The sequence below is a fragment of the Gouania willdenowi genome, chromosome 11 (assembly GCF_900634775.1).
Source record: "Gouania willdenowi chromosome 11, fGouWil2.1, whole genome shotgun sequence".
Taxonomy (NCBI): domain Eukaryota; kingdom Metazoa; phylum Chordata; class Actinopteri; order Blenniiformes; family Gobiesocidae; genus Gouania; species Gouania willdenowi.
Window position 1 is genome coordinate 26,206,890 of NC_041054.1, and position 22,615 is coordinate 26,229,504.

Consider the following 22,615-nt stretch of genomic DNA (forward strand, 5'->3'; position numbering starts at 1 on the left):
CTTATCGTCTGTCATGTGATCGGTGAAATCAAGTTCGAGAGCTTTAATAACATCTGCAGGACTTATCTCTTTAACTTGAGTTTTACATACAAAGTGTACTGTTGCCTTTAGCTCAGCTGAAGGTTGTGCCATTGGTATTACTTGCCTAACTATGACTCGATGACTGGTTCCAATAGCATCAGCGTGGTGACCTTTTGGATTTGAACATCCGACGATGCTCCAGCCGAGATCTGTTCTTTGTGCATATGGATAATTTTCTTCACCAGCTAAGATTTCCTTTGGGAGTAGGGCTTGTTGACAGTCATAGCCAATGAGAAGTCCAACCTTGCACTCCAATGATGGTGGCATCTTATCTGCCAATTTCTCCAAATGAGGCCATTTTAGAGCAGTTTGAGATGTTGGGATGTGTGACCTGTCAGCTGGTATGAACTCTCGCGTGTAGAGTGATCGCAACAAAATTCTTTTCTTCAAGTTATATCCTCTCACTTGTAAATTTGAAAGTTTTTGACAAGGTATTATTGTCGACTTATTTGACATTGTTGACAGTCTCAAACTAACATTCTCTTTGTTTGTGTCTAAATCTTCAGCCACTTCTTCTAAGATAAAGGTTGTGTCGCTCTGCGTGTCTAAGAGAGCATAGACAAGGATTTCTTTATCTGGCTGCCGTGTAGATGAGACCCAGACAGGAACAACTGCCGATGTTTGCGTACCCACACCATCTTGTATTACTCTGTTTGTGGTTGCTGTTGCAGCTGTTTCTGTTGGATTTCTTTCTTTCTTTGAAGTTGATGATCTTGAATCTCTGAATTTCTCATCATGCAAACATGTTGGGTGTCTCTTCTGACACTTTACGCATGTGCTCTTGTTATTACACATCTTTGACACATGACCAACTTTTAAACATCCAAAGCAAAGCTTCTCTGCCTGTACAAATTTGACACGATCGTGAACTGTCATTTCACCAAACTTTCTGCACCTTTGAAGGTCATGACCCGTTCTTTTACAGAATATGCATGAAGTGATGCTGCTCTGTGTAGTATTTGTGGACAAAGTCTTTGCTTGAATGGTTTGGCTTCGTGAATGCTTCTGTTTTTCATTTTGTAAAGTCTTGAGAGCTTGAACTGAAGATATTGGATGACAAGCGAGATCTGCTTCCTTTGACAAAAAGTCAACAAACACTTTGAAAGTCGGATATTCTATGTTTGTTTGTCTAGCTTCCATCACCTTGCTGTTCCATTTCGAGACCAACCAATCTGGCAACTTCAGCAATATTCTTTGATTCTCGTTGCAGTCATTTAAAACTTCCAAAGTTTTGATGTGAGGTGTTGCTGCCTCGCAGCTTTTAAGAAAGTCTGCAAATTCTCTCAATTCGCAGCCACTTTTAGGATTTATTTTTGGCCATCCATCTAGCTTATCTCTGAAGGACTTCCCAATTATAAATGGGTCTCCAAAGCGTTTCTCCAACAACTGCCAGGCTGAATCGTATGCCACATCTGTGCCTAACAAGAAAAATCCTTCGATGGTCTTCTTCGCGGCTCCATCGACATATTTTCTGAGGTAATACAGTTTTTCTTTCTGTGGAATGGCCTTTCTGTCTATTAAGGTTTCAAAGGAGAGTTGCCAGTCTTTGAATGTCAACGGATCTCCACTGAATACAGCTGGCTCTGGTGTTGGGAGACGATTGGCAGTTATAGCTTCTGCTAGCATGCTGACAAAGTCTGAATTGTTTTGTATGGACGGTGAAGTTGGCAGGGCTTGATTTGTAGCTGTTTGACTTTGGGCGATAAATGGGGGACTCGAAGGATTAAGAGTTTGCATAGTGGAATTAGGACTTTGAAGTTGTACCAAAGGTTTGATATCTGGCATTGGGTTATCTGACCCTGAATTTTCTTCCACTTGATCATAAACTTTCACTCGAGCTCTTGCAGCGTTTAGTTTTTTAACCTCTTCTAGACGTTCAAGCTTTCTACGTTTGTCTTGTATTGCTTGTTGTCTGGTTAAGTTCTCAAATTCAAACTGTACAAGTCTTTGTTTTTCTTCAGCCTCTAGTTTTTGAATTTCAGCTGCCTCCTTATCTTGTTCTTCCAACACTGCCAAAACTTCTTGGGATGCAGCAGCTTCAGCTGCAGCCTCATTTCTTTTGATTGATTGGATGCTGGAGTGGTTTGAGCCACATTGTGAGCGATGAGATGGCGGCATGGAAAGAGAACCTGTTGAGTTTAGAATTGATCCTAGATCAGGCCATGCTTCTTCCTGTTCATCTGATGTGTGGCCTTTATCTTGGCTCCTTGCTCTTTTAACAATGAATGCTGAAAGTGACATGCACAAATCAACTCTGCGTCGCATATCTGGATCTGGAGTTTGTATTTGACGCAACTCTTCATAAATGTTCTGTACATCAGAGCAGCTATTTTCCACGTTCTCAATCAGATCCTTTAATTCATCCTCAGAGGCTTCATCTCTTAATATTTCTTTTCCTATTCTTGCATGGTACCTCCATTTCTCATAGACGATTTTGTACCGACGTTGTAGATTCTTTAGCTTTTCTTCATGGAGTTCCTTTCCCTTTTCTGTTAGGGTTCGAATCCTTTCACTTTTTCTAAGTCCTTTCACACCCTCATTTTCTTCTGACTGGGTACGTGATTTGTTAATTTTAGAGTAGGTTTCTGCGGCTGTATCTGATATTTGAGACATCTTGACTGATTGTGATGTATAACTGTAACTTAGTCCACTTATCTAAACCTCACACTAGCTTTGAAATGTTAAAAGAAAACAAATGTGAAATTACTTTACTCAATCTGATAAATTTTTTTTTTTTTTTTTATTTATTTATTTTATTTATTTATTTATTTATTTTTTTTTAATTTTATTTATTTATTTATTTATTTATTTTTTTTTTTTTTAAATTATCCTTTAAATTATAATTTATTTATTTATTTATTTCCTTCTTCTTCTTCGTATTATTTTTTATTTTACCTCTTGTTGAATAATATGATTGACCAATTAAACCTAATTCATTTCAAATACAACACTGTTACTGAATTTAAGATTATATTCTGGTTATAAATTGTACCTTTTCTTTAAATTTAATAAAAGTTTCTTTCCAACAGGACTGAGTTGTAACTTAAAACTTAAATCCACTTCAAACTTATGACAGCAATCATCAGCACATTTGCCTTCCCCAAACATGTAGCTGAACACAGAGAGCAAGATTGATAGACAGTGTCCTTAGTTGCAACCTTACAAGTTAAACCACCTTTTACACCACTTAGCTGGTAGTACTTTTTGGTCTTGGCTTGAAATTTGCACTTTAACACAGTCTTGTCACAGCTGCCTTAAGTCTCTATGTCGGCCAATGACGTGGGCTTATCTGATATGATGAGACGCTGCAGTGTCGACAGTTTCCCGCGGCGCACCGTCGTCTTTTCCACCCGCGATGAGCAGTCGAGTTTTCACTGTAGCTCCTTCCACGACATCACAAACACAGGTTGTTTTCTCACACAGACGTTTATTCTCCTCCTCTCCGTCTTAACACGCCGTGAAAACTAACACGTACATAAATAACAAGAGAATGAGCGCATTACACAAATCACACTACAAAATGGCGGTGCACAACTTAAACATGAAATAAATACCTCGTTGGCTGCATGTCATGAAAAGAGAAACTTAAAGATGCTCCACACAGTGTGAACTTAAAGATGATGCAGTAGTGTAAGCTTGTAGATGCTCCGTACACACAACTTGGTCCAACAGTACACGTTTCTTACACGAGGTTAAAACCCGATCAAACTTATCTGCGCTCCGTCTCCGCTCTGACTGTGCATCGGTTAATTGCGTCGTGCTGATACCTGAAGCTAAACAAAGGTTCCGCCCTAGAAATACAGGTAAATAGTCAAAACAATTAAACAACTTAAGATATAAATTTCTTTTCAATCATTAAACATTATGTAAACCATTTTACTTCACTCATAAATCATGAACTCTTTACCTTTTAATAAAATATATAAAGTATAAACATTTAGGCAGCAAACCTTTCACACAGCACTTACATAAACCTTATTGTACTTTTTATTCGCTCTTTCCACAATAAATGCATATGAGCCAGCACCGCTCCCTGCTCCACAAACTTAAATTTATTACCGGTATTTGATTTGTATTTAAACAATCTTATTTTATACATAGATATATGAATACAAACAAATATTCAACAGATGTATGATTTCTACTGTCACGCGCTGTCACGCAATTTCCCCCCACGATCAGAAGGCGTCCTGCACGCAGACCACGAGTCATCCTCCCTGTTATTAAAGTTGTGAGAGCTTTCCCTTTCCCCACATTATCCGAAGCTTGTTTCTGAATGTTCAGTTCACTGTAATGTTCAGTGGCTGTTACAGTTCATTCATTCTGCTGTAGGGGTGACTGTCAGTGATATTCTGCCTCCTGACACCCACTTTCACTGGACACGTGTGCGACTGACTGAAAAATTCACACATAAAGCGCACTACCACCTTTGCCGCACCCTCAACTTTGAATGAAAAGTGTTCTATACGCCAGAAAATACGCTAGTTTTGTTAAAAAAAAATAATCTTGACAATTTATATAAGAGAATAAGAATGTGACTAATCTGTTTGTTTTTTTTTACTAAAATATGTCTATGTATTTGAATTGAAAGGAGGTAAGTGGATCATTATGTCCCAATCTTTGATTTGAGTTTAGGTTGTTTTTTTAAAATCAGGAATCGAATCGTTGGTTGAGTTGTTTCGTTACACCCCCTATTGTACTGCCTATTAAACTTCCTGAAATTGTACCAAACATGCTGAATAAGGTTAATAGTCTATTACTGTTATTAAAGAGTAACTAAACCCCAAACCCACTTTTTTCCTGCTTAATACATATCTATTTATGTATTAAGTAGTGTTGTTATATATATATCCAAGTCTAACTTTCAACATTTTGGTAAAAGTATTTTAATGTTGCGTCTTTAGTTGTAAAATCTCAGAGTTACTGGCTTCTAAGGGTTGAACGCTGGCTATTACAATTTAATTTTGCTATTGGCTGAGACGGATTATCAAGACCATTGCACGTTACGAACTGTCACTGTTGGTCCCGCCCCTCTTATAAAAGCTGGGAGGATGGAGGAGAGTTTCCTCCAATCATAGCCCTCAGTGAGCATTGATTCACAGCCCTGATGCGGAACTCCATGCTTTGTGCATGCTCTGTCCATACCTGCGGTGATTTTTTTTTTGACTCTGTGCTTCTATAAAGAGCAGATTCTGGTCTAATCAAAGGGTTCATCAAACTATGCATTTATGTACACACACATTGAGTGTGTATCCCCGTCTGTGTGCCCGAACGTGCATGTACTTCTCGCTGCTGCGTGTGTCTTTGTGTGTATGTGTGTGTGAGGCAGCGGTGTTCTGAGGCTTATGGTGGGAGTAGAGCAGGAACTGAAGGTGAGTAATATGTGTGGGGCTGTGTGCCGTGTCCTTATGCTTGTGGGCTATGTATTGTGTGTAGTAGTTGAGCAGGCAGTGGTCTGTCACTGCCAGCACTGACCGGCCTTCAAGAATAACACCCATAATCAAGGAATTTTTTAAAAAATTTTCCCACAGTAGCCGGTCAGCAGAAAGCAGGGGTTTAGTTACTCTTTAATGTCACATTTTATATACTTGATTTTAAAAAAAAATAGGACGGTACACTCAAGTCATGTGAGATTACGGTGCAAGAGCGACGTTAGCCGTGCTAGACCCTCAGCCACCCGTTTAGCAATTTTTTGCAATCATGGGAAGTCAGAGGCTCTACTTCTATTGGCTCACAATAAGAATGTGCGATGTTATTGTTGACGACATATCGTCAAAAACATTCTCACCAGTAACAATATGTCATCCCAAAATAGAAAAGATAAATTTCCAAGTAGGAAATTAGCAAGGGCCACGGGCTATTTGTCCCTCAATTTAGCCAAGAATACCCTAAAAACCTTGTTTCACAGGCCCAAGTTTTTTTGTCAACAACTTATTCTCTGGACCAGAGCACTGTTCGCGGGGGTTTGCGGCGTGTGCCGCCACCACTCCTGACCCTTACACACATATACACGCACACATTCGGCTCTGCTCGTCACAGCTGCCGTGCAGCAACACATTCTGCCCCGCTATTTGGTTAAAACTAGACCCACCCACTAAAGTGAACCAGTCGAAGTTCCTCCGTCAGATCCACCCAAGTTCCAACAAACACTTTGACAGAGATGAACCTGCAGAAACCATTATGAACTGGAAACTGGATTAAAGTAAACTAAGCTAAGCTAACCCACTGAAACATCAGACTGGGCTAAGAACTAACGCTAACCACTCCATAACAGGAAGAGCCTTAGTAAAAAGTACTTACATACTCCTGTGATTACTGTTATCAAACCACAAAGAGCCACTGATTTACTTTATGGTAAGAAATAAAACTGAGGTAACATCTCACACATTGTGTGAAATAAACATGAACATAAAAGTAACGTCACTATACATCCATCCAAACTTTTGAAAAACAATATTTTTTTAATTATATTTCTCGTGTTCACAGACAAAGCTGTGACGGGCGACCGTGGCTCGGGTGGTAGTGGGTCGTCTTCTGATCGAGAGGTTGGGGGTTCGATCCCAGTACCTGACTATGTGTCGAAGTGTCCTTGGGCAAGACACTGAACCCTAAGTTGCTCCCAGTGGTCGACTAGCGCCTTGCATGGCAGTCCTGTCCCACTGGTGTGTGAATGTGAGAGTGATTGGGTGAATGAGCTGATAGGTAAAGCGCTTTGAGACTGCTTCAGTATGGTGATAAAGCGCTATATAAAATCAAGTCCATTTACCATTTTACCATTAGACAGTAATGTAACTATTTTGATTACTGTATTACACCAGAATATCCTGTTAGTAATGCTCTCAGTAGATGAATGAATAAATCATCAAGCCTGATCTGGTTTAATTACAGGAAATCAGAGAGATATTTATTATGCATAACTTTGTTTATTTACTATCTGATGTAAAATAAACAAGATTCAGCAGCAGTGGTTTATATTAAACAGTAAAAACCATGTTTTTTTTATTTTTAGAAAATAATTTCATCATAAATGAGGAAATAAATGAATTGCATACAGTAACACTAACAGTGACCCACATGTACTAATATAATCCATCTCTTAATTCAAAAAAGCACTATATAAAATTGATGTATTATTATTATTTGGGGGCCAAGGCCGCGGGGCCAGGGAACGGTTCCTAGGACCAGCGGTAATAGGAACCCTATTGTAATCGTAAGGATTTTTATTATTATTATTATTATTATTATTATTACTAGTACAGTGCCCGTCGGACGTATGCATTCATGTGGGAGCATAAGGGGTATAATTGCGTATTTTTGTATCTTTCTGTTGTCTTTTGGCGCATTTTTTGTATAATTATAGTTTTTTGTTACCATTGCAGTGTGATTCTGGAATCTTTTTGTGTATTTTTGTATCTTTTTTAGTGTAGTTTTGTGCATTTCTGTTGTTATTTTGTGTATTTTTGTATAAATATTTTGTTTTTGTGTACTTTGAGTCATTTTCATATGTTTGTTGTTGTTTGGTGTATTTTTCTGTAATGTATATTTTTTGGAGTCATTATGTGTATTTGTGTATCTTTCTGTTGTGTTTTTGTATAATTATAGTTTTTTGTTGCCATTGTAGTGTGATTATTTTGTCATTTTGTGTATTTTTTTTGTCTAAATATTTAATTTTGTGTATTTTTATGTATTTCTGTTGTAATTGTGTGTACTTTTTGTATAAATATTGTTTAGTTTTTTGTTTTATTTTTCACATTTAGCATATTTTTATTATAAATACTGTGTGTGTGTGTGTGTGTGTGTGTGTGTGTGTGTGTGTGTGTGTGTGTGTGTGTGTGTGTGTGTGTGTGTGTGTGTGTGTGTGTGTGTGTGTGTGTGTGTGTGTGTGTGTGTGTGTGTGTGTGTGTGTGTGTGTGTGTGTACATCCATCTCCTTTGTGCACCCGCATTGTATTTTTCTGAAATGTATATTTTTTGGAGTCATGTGTATTTTTTATTCTTTCAGTTGTCTTCTTGTGCATTTTTTTGTGTTTTACTTTACTCATTTAGTATATTTTTATTATAAATAAATACTGTGTGTTTGTCCGTGAAATGTTTGAGACGCTGATAACCAAACTCCATAGACATTGTAGCACCAATCAGAAAACCAACAAAACTGCGCAAAACAGAACGTAAAACTCCAAACTACATGAGTGAGTAAGTAAATTAAAGTATTATGTACAATTCGACTGTCTTTTTAAAAAAACAAAAATCATTTTACCTTCAAACCGAGTGGTCAGAGCTTAGCTTCCATGCATGGCACCACAGAGAATCTGCAGTTTTCCAGATGGAGTATTGAACGGGTTGAGGTCAATACTGACTCTAGTGAAACGGCGCGTTATTGAGCAACAGTTATATGGTTTAAACAATGGGAAACGTGTCTGCAAAAGACTCACCAGTGGCTGACGGTTTCAAATGATCAATTCAGAGAGCTCCCGTGTTTGAGAAGCTATCGATAGCATGGCACAGGAGGAAGTGGAGGAGTGGCCGCACACGTGACTCTTGCTCTCGTGAGGAGCTGTTCAGTGAAATAAATATAAATCAGGGGTGTCGAACTCCAGTCCTCGAGGGCTGGATTCCTCAGACTTTTAGATGTGTCCCTGCTCCAACACACCTGAATCAAATGAATGGCTCATTTTCATGCTTCTGCAGAGCTTGGTCACAACACATTGGTCTCCACCAGGAGTGTTTGAGTAGGGACACATCTAAAAGTCACAGCATAACGTGGATGGCTGTTCATCATAGGAATGGGATCCAAACAAGGTTCCTGCTGCTTAACAGAGGGTTTTCCTTGCCGCCATGATGAATTCATGTTGGGTGTGGGATACATATGTATGTGTATATACGTATATATGCATATGTGTGTATCCATGAAATGAAGAGTCCGTCCTTAAGACTGCTCTACTGTAAAGTGTCTTGAGATACCATTGGTTATGATTTGGCGCTATACAAATAAAAGATTGATTGATTGATTGATTGATTGATTGAAGTCTCAGGAATCCGGCCCTCGAGGACTGGAGTTTGACACCCTTGATATAGAGGGTGCGCTAGGGCCCCCTCACACCCTGAGGTCAAAAGTTGAATAGGTTTAATTTCGGGGCCGTCCAGAAGTGAAATCAAATTAAAATAAACGTTTTGAAATGACCAAATTACTCCAAAATAACAAATACACACACTCGGGGTATTCGGAACCCGTTGACCGAGTTTCAGGTCAAATTTGCACTGCGTCGGGGAGATATTTGCTCCACACACACACATCCACACACACACACACACACACTCAGACCTCCCTTGCTTTTATAGGTAGATGTTTCCCCTGGTAAAAGTGCTGCTGCAGGCTAAACCGTGCAAGGTAGGGCGATGCCCTTTGGGGGGTGGATCCAGACCCCCCCGTGACCTTGGACGCAAAAACTCACATATGTCCGCCAGCAGATGGCGCTATAACAAAGGTCAACGCGTTTTGGCCAATAACTCCCACACCGTTTGTTGCAAATTTAAAACCTTCATATCCACAGATTCCTTGAATAGCACTGAATCACCTGGGCTAGGCCACGCCCATTTCTGCCTAAACTTCTCTTGGAGCAAAATCGCAAAAACTGGAAAACCTACTTTTTCGAATTCTTCCTTGGGGGTTTGTCTAATCAGTGTGAAACTTGGCACGTAGAGTCTTCAGTTGGACTTGATCTAAATTTGAGAAAATAATTATGTTCGGGCAAAATCTGTGCATATTATTAACGAGTAAATTTTTCTAGCTAGCTATGAAAACGCGAACTGGCGCATATCTCGGTCAAATTAAAAGCTAACAACACCAAATCTGAGATCCTTAGTTGGCATGTGACTGTGAGGGTATGCGCCAAATTTGAAAAATGTAGGCCACTAGGGGGCGCTACAAATAACGAATATTTATATCTCTTAAATGGCAAGACCAGTATTTACCAAATTTGGAGGGTATGATCTTGGGTCCCTCCTGAGGTGATATCTCAAAGGTATTTGCGATTGGTCAAAGTGGGCGTGCTTATTACATCATAACACATAAATAAACAAACATTTATTTCTGCTGAATTATGTTGAGGGTAGTGAAATTTACAGGGTAGATATAGAAGACCACATAGACCACCCATACCAAAATTTGCGGCACTAGGTGGTGCTATATTTGCAAAAACATTTTAGCCTTTAACTTTCACATTTTAATTCACATCTTCAAAAACTTCATATCCCATAGTTCCCTATATAGAGGTGCATCTTCTAACATAGGCCACGCCCACTCCCTTGGCATATTGCTTTTTGTAAGTCATTACATATCAAAAACCTACTTTTTCAAATTACTCCTTGGGGTTTTGTCTAATCGACATAAAACTTTTCACGTAGAGTCTTCAGTTGGTCCTGATCTAAAGTTGATAAAATAATTTTGTTGGCTCAAAATATGCGCGAATAACTACTGAGTAAAGTTTTCTAGCTAGCTATAAAAATGCATAACTGTTGCATATCTCTGTCAAAATAAATGCTAACAACACCAAATCTGAGATCCTTTGTTGGCATGTGACTGTAAGGGTATAAGCAACATTTTAATAATTTACGGCACTAGGGGGTGCTGCAAATATGGGAAATGTATATCTCATAAATGGTATGACTAATTTTTACCAATTTTAGTGGGTATGACCTTGGGTCGCTCCTGGGGCCGTGTCTCAAAGTTAATTGCGATTGGTCAAAGTGGGTGTGGCTTATTACAACATCACATATAAATAAACAAACCTTTTTATCAGCTGAAGTATTATGTTAAGGGCTGTGAAATTTACAGGGTACATATATAAGAGCACACAGATCACCCACACCAAAAAGTTTACCATGAGGTGGCACTATAATGGGTGCAAATGCATTTTGGCCTGTAACTTTCACATTTTAAATCACATATCCACCTGTTCACAGCAAATGGCACGTTGGCCTGTGTCCTGATGCTCGCCACGAGCCCGTCATCCTTTGTGACGTACTTCCACGGACTCCGCGAAACCTGGGGGCCGAGTCGCGCAGGAAGGCTTGGCCCCCTTTCATAACTGCTAGCAGTTCTCGTTATTAATATATTTATTATGTTTCCTTGGGTAAAAGTGGTGCTGCAGGCTAAACCGTGCAAGGTAGGGTGGTGCCCTATGGTGGTTGGGTCCAAAACCCCCAGGGGACCTTGGACGCAAAAAATCACATATATCCGCCAACAGGTGGCGCTATAACAAAGGTCAATGCGTTTTGGCCAATAACTCCCACACAGTTTGTTGCAAATTTAAAACCTTCATATCCACAGATTACTTGAATAGCACTGAATCACCTGGACTAGGCCACTCCCATTTCCGCCTAAACTTTTCTCGGAGCAAAATCGCAAAAACTGGAAAACCTACTTTTTCGAAGTCCTCCTTGGGGTTTTGTCCAATCAGCGTGAAACTTGGCGCGTACAGTCTATACAGTTATCAAAATGAGTTTGTTCGGGTAAATTATGCGCAAATTATTAACGAATAAAGTTTTCTAGCTAACAATAAAAATGCGAACTGGCGCATATCTTGGTCAAAATAAATGCTAACAACACCAAATTTGAGATCCTTAGTTGGCATGTGACTGTGAGGGTATGCGCCAAATTTGAATGACATAGGTCACTAGGGGGCGGTACAAATAACGAATATTTATATCTCTTAAATGGCACGACCAATTTTTACCAGTTTGGAGGGTATGATCTTGAGTCCTTCCTGAGGCGATATCTCAAAGTTATTTGCGATTGGTCAAAGTGGGCGTGGCTTATTACGTCATAACACATAAATAAACATTTATTTCTGCTGAATTATGTTGAGGGCAGTGAAATTTACAGACCACACAGACCACCCATACCAAAAATTGCGCCACTAGGTGGCGCTATAATTGCAAAAACATTTTGGCCTTTAACTTTCAAAATTTAATTCACATCTTTAAAAACTTCATATCCACATGTTCCCTACATAAAGTCGCATCTTCTGACATAGGCCACGCCCACTCCCACATCACATTGCTCTTTGTAAGTCACGACATATCAAAAACCTACTTTTTCAAATTCCTCTTTGGGGTTTTGTCCAATCAGCGTAAAACTTGGCAAGTAGAGTCTTCACTTGGACCTGTTCTACAGTTCAGCAAAAAATTTTGTTCGGGCAAAATATGCGCAAAATATTAACGAGTAAAGTTTTCTAGCTAGCTATTAAAAGGCAAACTGTTGCATATCTTGGTCAAAATAATTAACACCACCAATTCAGAGATCTTTGGTTACCATGAGACTGTGGGTGTATGAGCCAAATTTGAATAAATTTGGCCTCTTGGGGGCACTGCAATTATGAGAAATTTATATCTCCTAAATGGCACAACCGATTTTTACCAAATTTGGTGGGTATGACCTTGGGTCGCTCCTGGGACCGTATCTCGAAGTTAATCACAATTGGTCAACGTGGGCGTGGCTTATTACTACATAACATAAAAATAAACAAACCTATATTTCACAGAATTAATATGTTGAGGGATGTGAAATTTACAGGGTAACTATAGAAGAGCACACAGATCACCCATACCAAAAAATGGACCACGAGGTGGCACTATAATGAGTGCAAATGCATTTTGGCCTGTAAATTTCACACTTTAAATAACATCTTCCAAAACTTCATATCCACCTGTTCACAGCAAATGGCATGTTGGCCTGTGTCCTGACGCTTGCCACGAGCCCGTCATCCTTCATGACGTACTTCTACTGGCTCCGCCAAGCCTTCCCGTGCGACTCGGCCCCCTTTCATAACTGCTTGCAGTTCTAGTTATTATTATTATTATTATTATTATAAAATATTAGCCCAGGAAGAATAGCTCTGAGTCAGCAGCTATTGTAGCTTTTTTAGTGTGTCGAGTGTTGATGTATTTATATTAATTTGTGTGTCTAAGGAACCTGTGTACACTTTAAGTTGGGAATTGTTTTATTTAGTTTTTGTTTTTATTTATTGGAATTTTTATCATTACTGTGATAAATACCAGAATTTATCGGGATATTTTTTTTATTCTATATCGACCATCCCTAGCTTACAAGTTCATGACTGTTTATAATCAATGTAAACAAGTCTGTGATAGAAACACAATTTAAAATGAAGTCGTTTGGCTTGTCTTTTTGACTTATGCATGCACTGTATGTACAGCAGGGTCTTTAATCCTGCGCTGATGAAAGCATGAGACCCGTGCATGATCGGATCCTGTTTGTCTTATGGCAGGCCCAGGATGAAGAGGAGCGTGATGGAAATGACAGCGACAGCTCCGTGGACTCTGGTTCGTCTTCAGGGCCAAACTTTAACTACATACTCAGCATGCCTCTGTGGTGTCTGACCAAAGAGAAAGTGGAGGAGCTGCTCAAACAGAGGGACCAGAAGGTAGACGTCAGCATTCCTATCATGCTTGTGATGGGGAATCTAAATCTAAGTCCTATGTAAGAATGTTGACTCATGCGTAAAATGTGTGCAGAGAGCTGAATTAAATACTCTGCAGAGGAAATCCTCAGAAGATCTCTGGAGGGAGGATTTGGCCGTCTTCACTGAAGAACTGGAGGCAAGTTTGCTGTCAACAAAGCTGATCAGTCACTACTAAAGTTTGACAATTTTAAATCAGAGTGAGAAAGATCTCTTTCTAAATCATGAAGAAAGGTTTCTCACCTCCTGCATACATGATAAATGTAAAAGCTGTGAATGATTGCTGAGTGGATAACAATATGAACTAAATGTTTACTAATATAAACTTCCTTACAAGCCTGAAAATGAGTCAATGCAGTGTTTGATTAGTGTTTTATGAAATGTTTTCCAATAAAGTTTCCTCAAATAAACCACTAAACCAAACCTTCTTTGAGTAACCATGGCAACAGTTTAATAGTGGAATTAAGAATAGTAATGCAGCATTAAAATAAAATTGCAATAATTGTCTAATAATAAAGTGCTTTTGTTTTGTGTCATGTTTAAAGGAAGCTGTATTTGTTATTTATTATTTTGTATTTGGACAGAAGCTCTTAACAGATTATCACAGCCATAAAATGGCAAATTGTGATTATTGTAAATTTTTATTGTTAAACTTTAGTTTTATCAATATAGCACTGAGGTTGTTCTTGAGTGTTTATTTGTTTTGAAGGAGATTTCTCCAAAAAATGGAAATAATAATCAAACTTTGGCAGATTACTGATACATGTATGCACAGCAGGAAAAGTATATCCACATCCAATTGTATAGCCACTTGTATCAACCACGGACTGCATACCAAACAGTTCACAGAGTGTTCTCCATTTTGTGCGACAGAACGTGGAAGCCATGGAGCGAGAAGAGCTGAGTGCCGGCAAAGCAATCAAACTGGTGAAAGGCAAAGTGGGTAAACCCAAGGTGAAGAAACTGAATCTGGAGGAGACTCTGCCATCGCCATTTGGCCGCAGGGTGGAGCCTCCAACTCAGCCCATCAAGGCAGATGCAGCCAAGAAACTGAACAGAAAGAAGAAGGTAATATCTAGATAAATGAAGAAGTTTAAAGCTGCTCGGGGCCATAATATTCTTATCACATGAAAGCATAGCGCAGGCCTCATCAGTCATTTAATATATCTATAATGGAAGAAAGGTCTGTGTGCATGTGTGTGTGGAGCAAAAATCTCCCCGATGCGGTGCATGTTCGACCTGAAACTTTGTCACCGGCTTCCAAATACCCCGAGTTTGTGCATCTGTTATTTTGGAGTAATTGTATCTAAACGTTAATTTTAAGGTTACGGCCCTCACATTAATGAACGCGGTATTGAGCGCGCCGCTTCCGGGTTCATGACTTCACTGTGTCGCAGTGTGTTTGGGTTCAGAAAAAAAAAAAAGTAAATATTAAAAATGTTTTTGTACTGATAAAAGTTATTTAAGTTAATATTTCATGGTTATTTAAAATTTTCCCCGTGATCCCAAACTTCCTTTAAGTCGCGGGTCACCGAGTCCACTTCCTCTGTTGAAATCGTCAGCCACTGGTGAGTCTTTTACCAACAAGTTTCCCATTGTTTAAACCATATAACTGTCCGTGTAATTGCTCACTAACGCGCTGTTTCACTATAGTCGGTGATGCGACTTAATCCTGAGTCGCTGGAATCATGAGTCACGTCGCTTGAAGGGGTTTTGCTTGACGTCATGCCCTTTTCATTGATTTAGAATGTAATCTATTTGTTGGTAGGGGTTGAATAGACTAGTCGATTAGTCGAATTTAGTGTTGTCTCGCGACTCTGTCCACATGACGTCGACTAGTCACAGTAACTCACTTTTGCCCAAGATGGCGGCACAACACAGCAAACGAGGGTCCGAGTACCCCTGCTGGCAAGGCAGCACAACATCCAGGGTTTCTCGCTCCTTCCTGGTTTGCGATCATACTGCAGCTGGTAGGCAGATACTACGGCTAATATACTGTACATGCTAACGTTAGTTGTAGTGGTAACGTGTGTTTATTAAGCAGATCTGGAAAACAGCAGTGCAGAACGGAGGCTCCGTTAGCGGGGGAAGACCGCTGTTGTGCCAAAATCTGTGACCCAAAAAAATCTGTGACTGAAGGTGGCGACAGTTTCAACCCCTGCGGCTACTCGGCGGACATTTTGTCCCCCTTAAACACATTTGAAATTCTTCTCCAGTCTGCATTTACTTCACTTGTTTAAGGCGGAGTAAATTGCTCCTTAATAGCTACAAAGAGGTTTAGCACTCTTCTTCTCTACTGCCGAGAAGCCGCGGTAGTCACAGATTTTTTTGGGTCACAGACTTTGGCACAACACCGCCAGCCCCTGGGACACAGGAAATGATATAGAAGCTAAGTAAACCTGGCAACACTGCTGCTTTACCTACCATGAGTCTATGGTAACTGTTAATAGTGATGAAGCATTTCAAAAGACACATGACACACACCAAAAAATTCCAGCTGCAGGGAAAGAGGAAGTCCTTCCATCCTTCCAGGGCTCTATTTATAGTGGAGTCGATGATTGGCTAACCAAAGGAAGAAGGAAAAGCACTGGTTGTTCACTACAGATGCTCCACCATGTGGAGCAGAGGAGAAATTAGGTTTTGCGGCTTTAACAGCCGCCTCCGGATTTGTGCAGCAAATACGTTATCTAGTTTTTTCTTCAGTCATTTCAGGCAGCCGGATTAATCTGGACACAGGGCATACTGTATGTATTCTCAACCTTGAATGATTACTTAAGCACTGCAAACTTTTCCATCTTTTCCAGAGTAAGTTTCAGTTATCATTCCGATAAGCCGTGATGCGTGAGGAAACTGGGTATCAACCAACTTCCCAACCTGACCTGAATCCATGTTCTCCTTGTCAGTATCCCATTTTTGCCTTAACTGAAGTTTTGGAAGGTTGTATTGAATAAAGGCTGACCAGAATTATCAGCCATGATTTGACTGAGACACCATCTTCTTTTGCCAAGGATTTACATGTGCAAGTTCTACCACTTAAAAAGATGAGAGAGGCCTGTAATTTTCATCATAGGTATACCTCAACTATGAGAGATAAGATTAAAAAAAAAATCCAGAAAAATCACATTTTAGGATTTTGAATGGAGTTATTTGCAAATTATGGTGGAAAATATTTGGTCAATAACAAAAGTTCATCTCAATACTTTGTAATGTACCCTTTGTTCGCAATAACAGAGGTCAAACACTTTCTGTAAGTCTTCACAAGGTTTTCACACACTGTTGCTGGTATTTTAGCTCATTCCTCCATACCGATCTCCTCTAGAGCAGTGGGGATGAGATCTGGAGACTGGCTAGGCCACTCAAGGACCTTGAAATGCTTCTTACGAAGCCACTCCTTTGTTGTCCGGGTGGTGTATTTGGGATCATTGTTGTGTAGAAAGACCCAGCCACATTCCATCAGCCCTTGCTGATGGAAGGAGGTTTTCACTCAAAATCTCATGATACATGGCCTTATTCATTCTTTCCTTTACACGGATCAGTCATACTGGTCCTTTTGCAGAGAAACAGCCCCAAACCCTGATGTTACCACCCCCATGCTTTACAATGGGTGTGGTATTCTTTCTCCGCCAAACACGACGGACATGTACTGGCTTAAGCAGGGGGACACGTCTGGCACTGCAGGATTTGAGTCCCTGGCGGCGTAGTGTTACTGATGGTAGCCTTTGTTACTTTGGTTTGCCTCTAGCTTCATAGTGTAATGAAACTGATGGAGGTGGACAGATGTACCTGCACGAGCTGGAGCCAGGCATATAGTATCTACATATAATGGACCATTTCATACATTTCAGTGCCGTAAATATTTTGAAAACAATAATTTTCTGTAATTGTCAACTATTTTATCCACACATGGATAAGTGTTCATGGTCCCCCCTAAAAGCTCTTCAGTGACAACGGTGGAGAATTCAATAATGAAGAGTTCAGGGACATGGCAGAAAACTTCAATGTCGAGATCAGGACAACAGCAGGATACAGTCCTTGGAGCAACAGGCTCTTGAAATGACAAAATCAGATACTGACAAACATCATCCAGAAAGTGAAATGGGAAAAAAGTTGTGACTGATGCACTGCCCTGGACTGAGCTTTAATGGCTAAGAACTATATGCACAGTTTTCATGGTTATAGCCCACCACAACTGGTGTTTGGTCAAAATCCTAACCTTCCTTCTGTACTGGTGGATGAGCTGCTTGCACTGGAGGGCACTACAGTGAGTACAAGGGTAGGAGAACACATATCAGCTTTGCATGCCTGGAGGAAGGCTTTCACTGAAGTTGAATGTTCAGAGAGGATAGGAAGGGCATTGTGAAAACAGCACAGATAAACAGATGAAAAATATGAGACAGGAGAAAAGGTTTACTTTAAACAAGGAGATGGTGCCAGGAGCAGGATTGGTCAAGATAGAGCTGTTGTGCTTGTAAGACCTGGAGGTACTCTTTAGTTAACCACTTGAGACTTAACAAGGTGCATACACAGATTCAGGACAGGCACACTTCACAAGATGATGTTCACTCAAATAGCTGATAGTGACACGGATACTCGACACAGAGCATCATGTAGCTCAGATAATGAACAAAACACAGGCAGTGACCACAAACAGGACAGTGACGGAGAGGGAAACACGAGTGAAGGTGTAACTCAAACTGATGGAACTCACAGTGTCTGTGATAATCCTGTCTCTGCTGCTAATGTGAAGCTAAAAACAGGACAGAGATGAAAGTGTACCATGTAAAGAGTAAGTACTCAGTATAGCAAGTAAAGTCACAGGAGGCTATACAAACTCCCTGGTATAATGTGCAGCATCTTGACCCTGATGGCAGTACTGGACTAAAAGAGGCAGTTGACATGTCATGTGTACAAAATATGAAATTGAATCAGCTGTCAGGAAAGCTGATGTACTCATAACCAAAGACATATCATTTGATGCTACTAAACAGGCATGAATAAAAAACTGGAAAAATAATAATAAGAGACATTTGGAGACATGATTTGTGCTCTGGTTGATGGTGAAGTCCAGTCAAAGCATGCTGAATTTTTTAAAAAAAAAAGGATTTATTGAAAACTAAATGAAAGAGCACAAAAAAGGTCTTTCATCCTGTAGGAAGGGAAGGCAGCCAGCAACTAACTGAAAAGTTCCACAGCTTAAACTTTATACAGATGAGGAAAAGGAGGGGGTCAGATGCCCCACAGTGGAGACGTTGGAGCAATGATATCTGTCTTCATAGTGTGTGTGTGTGTGTGTGTGTGTGTGTGTGTGTGTGTGTGTGTGTGTGTGTGTGTGTGTGTGTGTGTGTGTGTGTGTGTGTGTGTGTGTGTGTGTGTGTGTGTGTGTGTGTGTGTGTGTGTGTGTGTGTGTGTGTGTGTTAAAAACTAACATTTTCTTTAAAAAATGATAAATATTTCTAAAAAAAAAAAAACCTAATTTAAAAAAATAAAGTGGAAAAATAAAACAGATTTTATAGGGCCCTAAGTCAAAGATACAAACTTCTTTGTAGTAAGCAGTGATGTTGCTTGGTACGATACATTGTGAACATCAACTTATGTTTAAAATCACAGTAACTAGCAAAAGAAACCTAGCCATCAGTGGACCCCTTTACGCATTAAATCAGCGCAGACATGATCGCCTTAAGTACATGCTAGTTTAGCCGCTACAACAATAATCAGCCAGTTAATTAGCTGCTTATAATACACCACAAACATATCTACATCATTTTATTTTTCTCAACAGACTTTGCACTGTCAGTTAAGTTACATTTTTGTGCTATAAGTTTCATAGTGATTGACTCAGTTCATTTGATTTAGTTGATGTTCAGACAAGAAGATTTTGGTGACAATTTATTTTTTGACTCTTTCATGGTGATGAGAATGTTTTGTTTGTGTTAAAATCAGCACCTTTATTGATAATTTGTTTTTGTACAACAGACACCATTTTGTTTTCATTTGAATTGTATTTGTTTAATTTTAGATACATTTTGAACAGACATGAATATATCTGCTAATTATAGCCATAACAGAGTTTAACACTAAAATTTAAGAAATCGAAGAATATAAGAAATACATTTTTTTATTGGGGACCCATTGAATTTCCCAGAGACCCACTCAAATCACCACCTGTGGGTCCAGGGGACTCACTACATTGAAAACCTATCAACATCACTGCTCTTTGCTGGTAATCCAAGAAAATTAGACGAGTGGTACGAAGCACTCTTGCCATGTCGGATGTAATAGACAATGCTGTTTCTCGCAACCCTCTACTCTGAGCTCACAACTGGCATTGCTGGTCTAAATGCTCCAGCGTTGGTTTGTGTGACTGATGATCATTCCCTCTACAATGCTCTTTGATCAACGAAACATGTCACAGAGAAATGGCTTTGATTAGATATAAGTGGTGTCAAAGAATTCATTCACAACAAAAGAAATCCAGAAAGCGCATTGGTCAGTGACAAAAGCTCAACGCGCTGACTGTCTTACAAAAAAGGGAGCATCACCTTTGGTGCTTTTGAAAGTATTGAGGGCAATGGGGTCGTACTGAAGTGTTACCCTCTTAATAATAATAATAAAAAAAGGAGAGGGAGACAGGGTGGAAAGGTGGATTATTAATATCAGTTTTATTTTATTGTCTCTGTTGTTAAAAAAATAGTTTTTTTGTGATTTTTAAAAAAAAAAATATTTAAATCAAAAGATAGGTAGATTATTAACATGTTGTTCCCCTGCTGCACCATTAACAGTTTCTGTACATACTGGGTTCACGCATGCGCAGTGTTTTGTATGTGTTGTGTTTTTGGAGGGAACTTGGTTTACTATTGTTCCTCAGTGCCTTTCTGAATATAAGGTCTGTAAAGAGAATAAATGTTGTTTATCCACTTTCAGTTCATCATCCACATCCCACAATGTGGAAAACTTTTTCAGAAATGTCAATACGAGTGTTTACAGTGGCGATAAAAAAAAAAAAAAAAAAAACTTTGAGCAGAAATTTCACCTTTTAACTTCTTTTTTTGAGCAATTGCTCATCAATTTTTTGATCTGTGACGCTTACACAATGGCCCTCATTTATCAACCTTACATGAAAACAGTGCAGATTTGGACTTACGACAGGACTCTATGAAACATTCATATCTGACACATCCCAGCGTATAAATTATTTGATGTTGATAAATTCAATCATCATTAACATGTTATGCCCCTAAATCTTCCTGCCCACTAAGGTCAAAGAAACACTGGCAAGAAATGAAAGGAAATACTTGCATCTGAGGTGGAGAAAAACATAAATTTGCATTTTGACTTTGTGAAAACTGGACTTATAGTTTTGCAGCATTCCTGTGTTTGCTGCACATTTAACCGAGTCGGCCATCTTATAAAGGAGCTCATACGTGACGTCCGCCCCCCCGTGCGCGCTGCATACAACTTCACAGCAGAGAACCTGGAGAGACACATGGAAATATGACATTTATCTCAGCATTATTAGCACGCTTTAGGCAATAAATAACACATTAAAGTAACTTTTCAAAATTTTAAGATTTTGATGTTTGTTTTTAAAGCTCTTAATGGTTTAGCCCCCACAGTACCTGACGGAACTTCTCAATGTTCATGTGCCTGCTAGGACTTTAAGATCCTCTGGACATATGGTGACAGAGAATTTGTGGCGGCTGCACCTGCAATCGAGGCTTTTAAATCGGCTTTAAAAACACACCTCTTTTACCTGGCTTTTAAATGGACATGGCAAATCTTAATTTGTTTTAATCCATTGTAAAGGTTGAGTTAAGTTAATAATTCTTCATATTGTTGATGAAGTTTAAGGTATACTTTACATTTTAAAAGCATGAATGATACACAGCAGCGTTCCCCCTGTCCAATACAGAGCAGAAGCAGTGCTCCACTCGTGTTTTTGTGCACTGTTGAACCACACGCTCCTGCTCGGACGGTTGCAGAGTTTACCAGTGGGGTTATCCAGTATTTCGTGGAATGAGAATCAAAAAAGTGTTATCAGTAATATTGTGGGCTTTTTTGGAAATTTACAATATTTAGTTTATTTTGATCTGTTCTGAATGTGTGTCTGATCATGCTTAAATAACAGGGGTTAGTTTAATTATTATTTTCAGTCTCAGTCAGATTTTGCTGTGCTGAACCACAAATGCACGCACTCAGATTATTTAAGAGGTCAGACCTAACGTGAGATCTGATTGTTGCGTAGTCATTATCTGATAAAAAAAATCTCTTCTCCAGCAGCTTTAATGTTCATTTTCACATTTAAAGCAAATAACCAGGAAGTGTTTTTTTTATTTTTTATTTATTTTTTTTTTTAAGTGTAAGCAAGCAATTGAATGTATGTTTGAGGGCAGTTCTTTTCTGTTGTTGTCAGGGTGACTTGGACCCAGCAGTGAAAACAGAATTTGATGATGATGGAGGAGGCGAGGGAGCGACGGGTGAAAACTCAGTAGCCAAACCTAAAACGCCACGTGTCAAGAAGGAGAAGAAGGAACCTGGTTAGTATCTCTCATAATATGCTTCGTCCTCTAGCTGCATGTCACTGATCAATGTTTACGTGTCACAGGCACTCTGAGGGTGAGGAAACCACCTGCTCCCAAAGGCTCTACAGCCAAGAAGGTGAAGAAGAGGAATCCCTGGTCAGAGGAGGACTCCAAGTCAGACAGTGACGTGGAGAACAGTGAACTCATCATTCCCAGAGAAACCAAGTCCCAGAGGGCTTCAGGTAGGAGGACTCACTGTGTGCATTTCAGCTCAGGACCATAACCATGAAATATGACTGCAGCTGTAGGGCCTCCAATTTTCCATACAAAAAAAAATAAAATTCACTTTTTGAAACGTCCAATATCTAAATATTATTGGACAATATCTAGGGTTTCCTATTATCCGTTAGTCACACTACTAATGCTCAGCCACCCTTTTAATGGAAAAATACCACAGAAATGGTTCTAAAATATTATTTGTGAAAACTGAAATATCTGCCAATGAAATCTTGCACGGTTGTGTGGTAAAATGATC

General features: G+C 39.4%; 1 protein-coding gene across 2 annotated transcripts in view; it reads left to right on the forward strand.

The window, feature by feature from the left end:
• The window catches only part of top2b (DNA topoisomerase II beta), a 96,199-nt gene that overhangs the window by 60,396 nt on the left and 13,188 nt on the right, over positions 1-22,615 (forward strand). For both annotated transcript variants that reach the window (XM_028461155.1, XM_028461154.1), the window contains exons 26-30: positions 13,370-13,525; positions 13,617-13,700; positions 14,435-14,629; positions 21,972-22,095; positions 22,164-22,322. In XM_028461155.1, the coding sequence (XP_028316956.1) occupies positions 13,370-13,525; positions 13,617-13,700; positions 14,435-14,629; positions 21,972-22,095; positions 22,164-22,322 (718 nt within the window). The remainder of the gene's footprint in view (positions 1-13,369; positions 13,526-13,616; positions 13,701-14,434; positions 14,630-21,971; positions 22,096-22,163; positions 22,323-22,615) is intronic.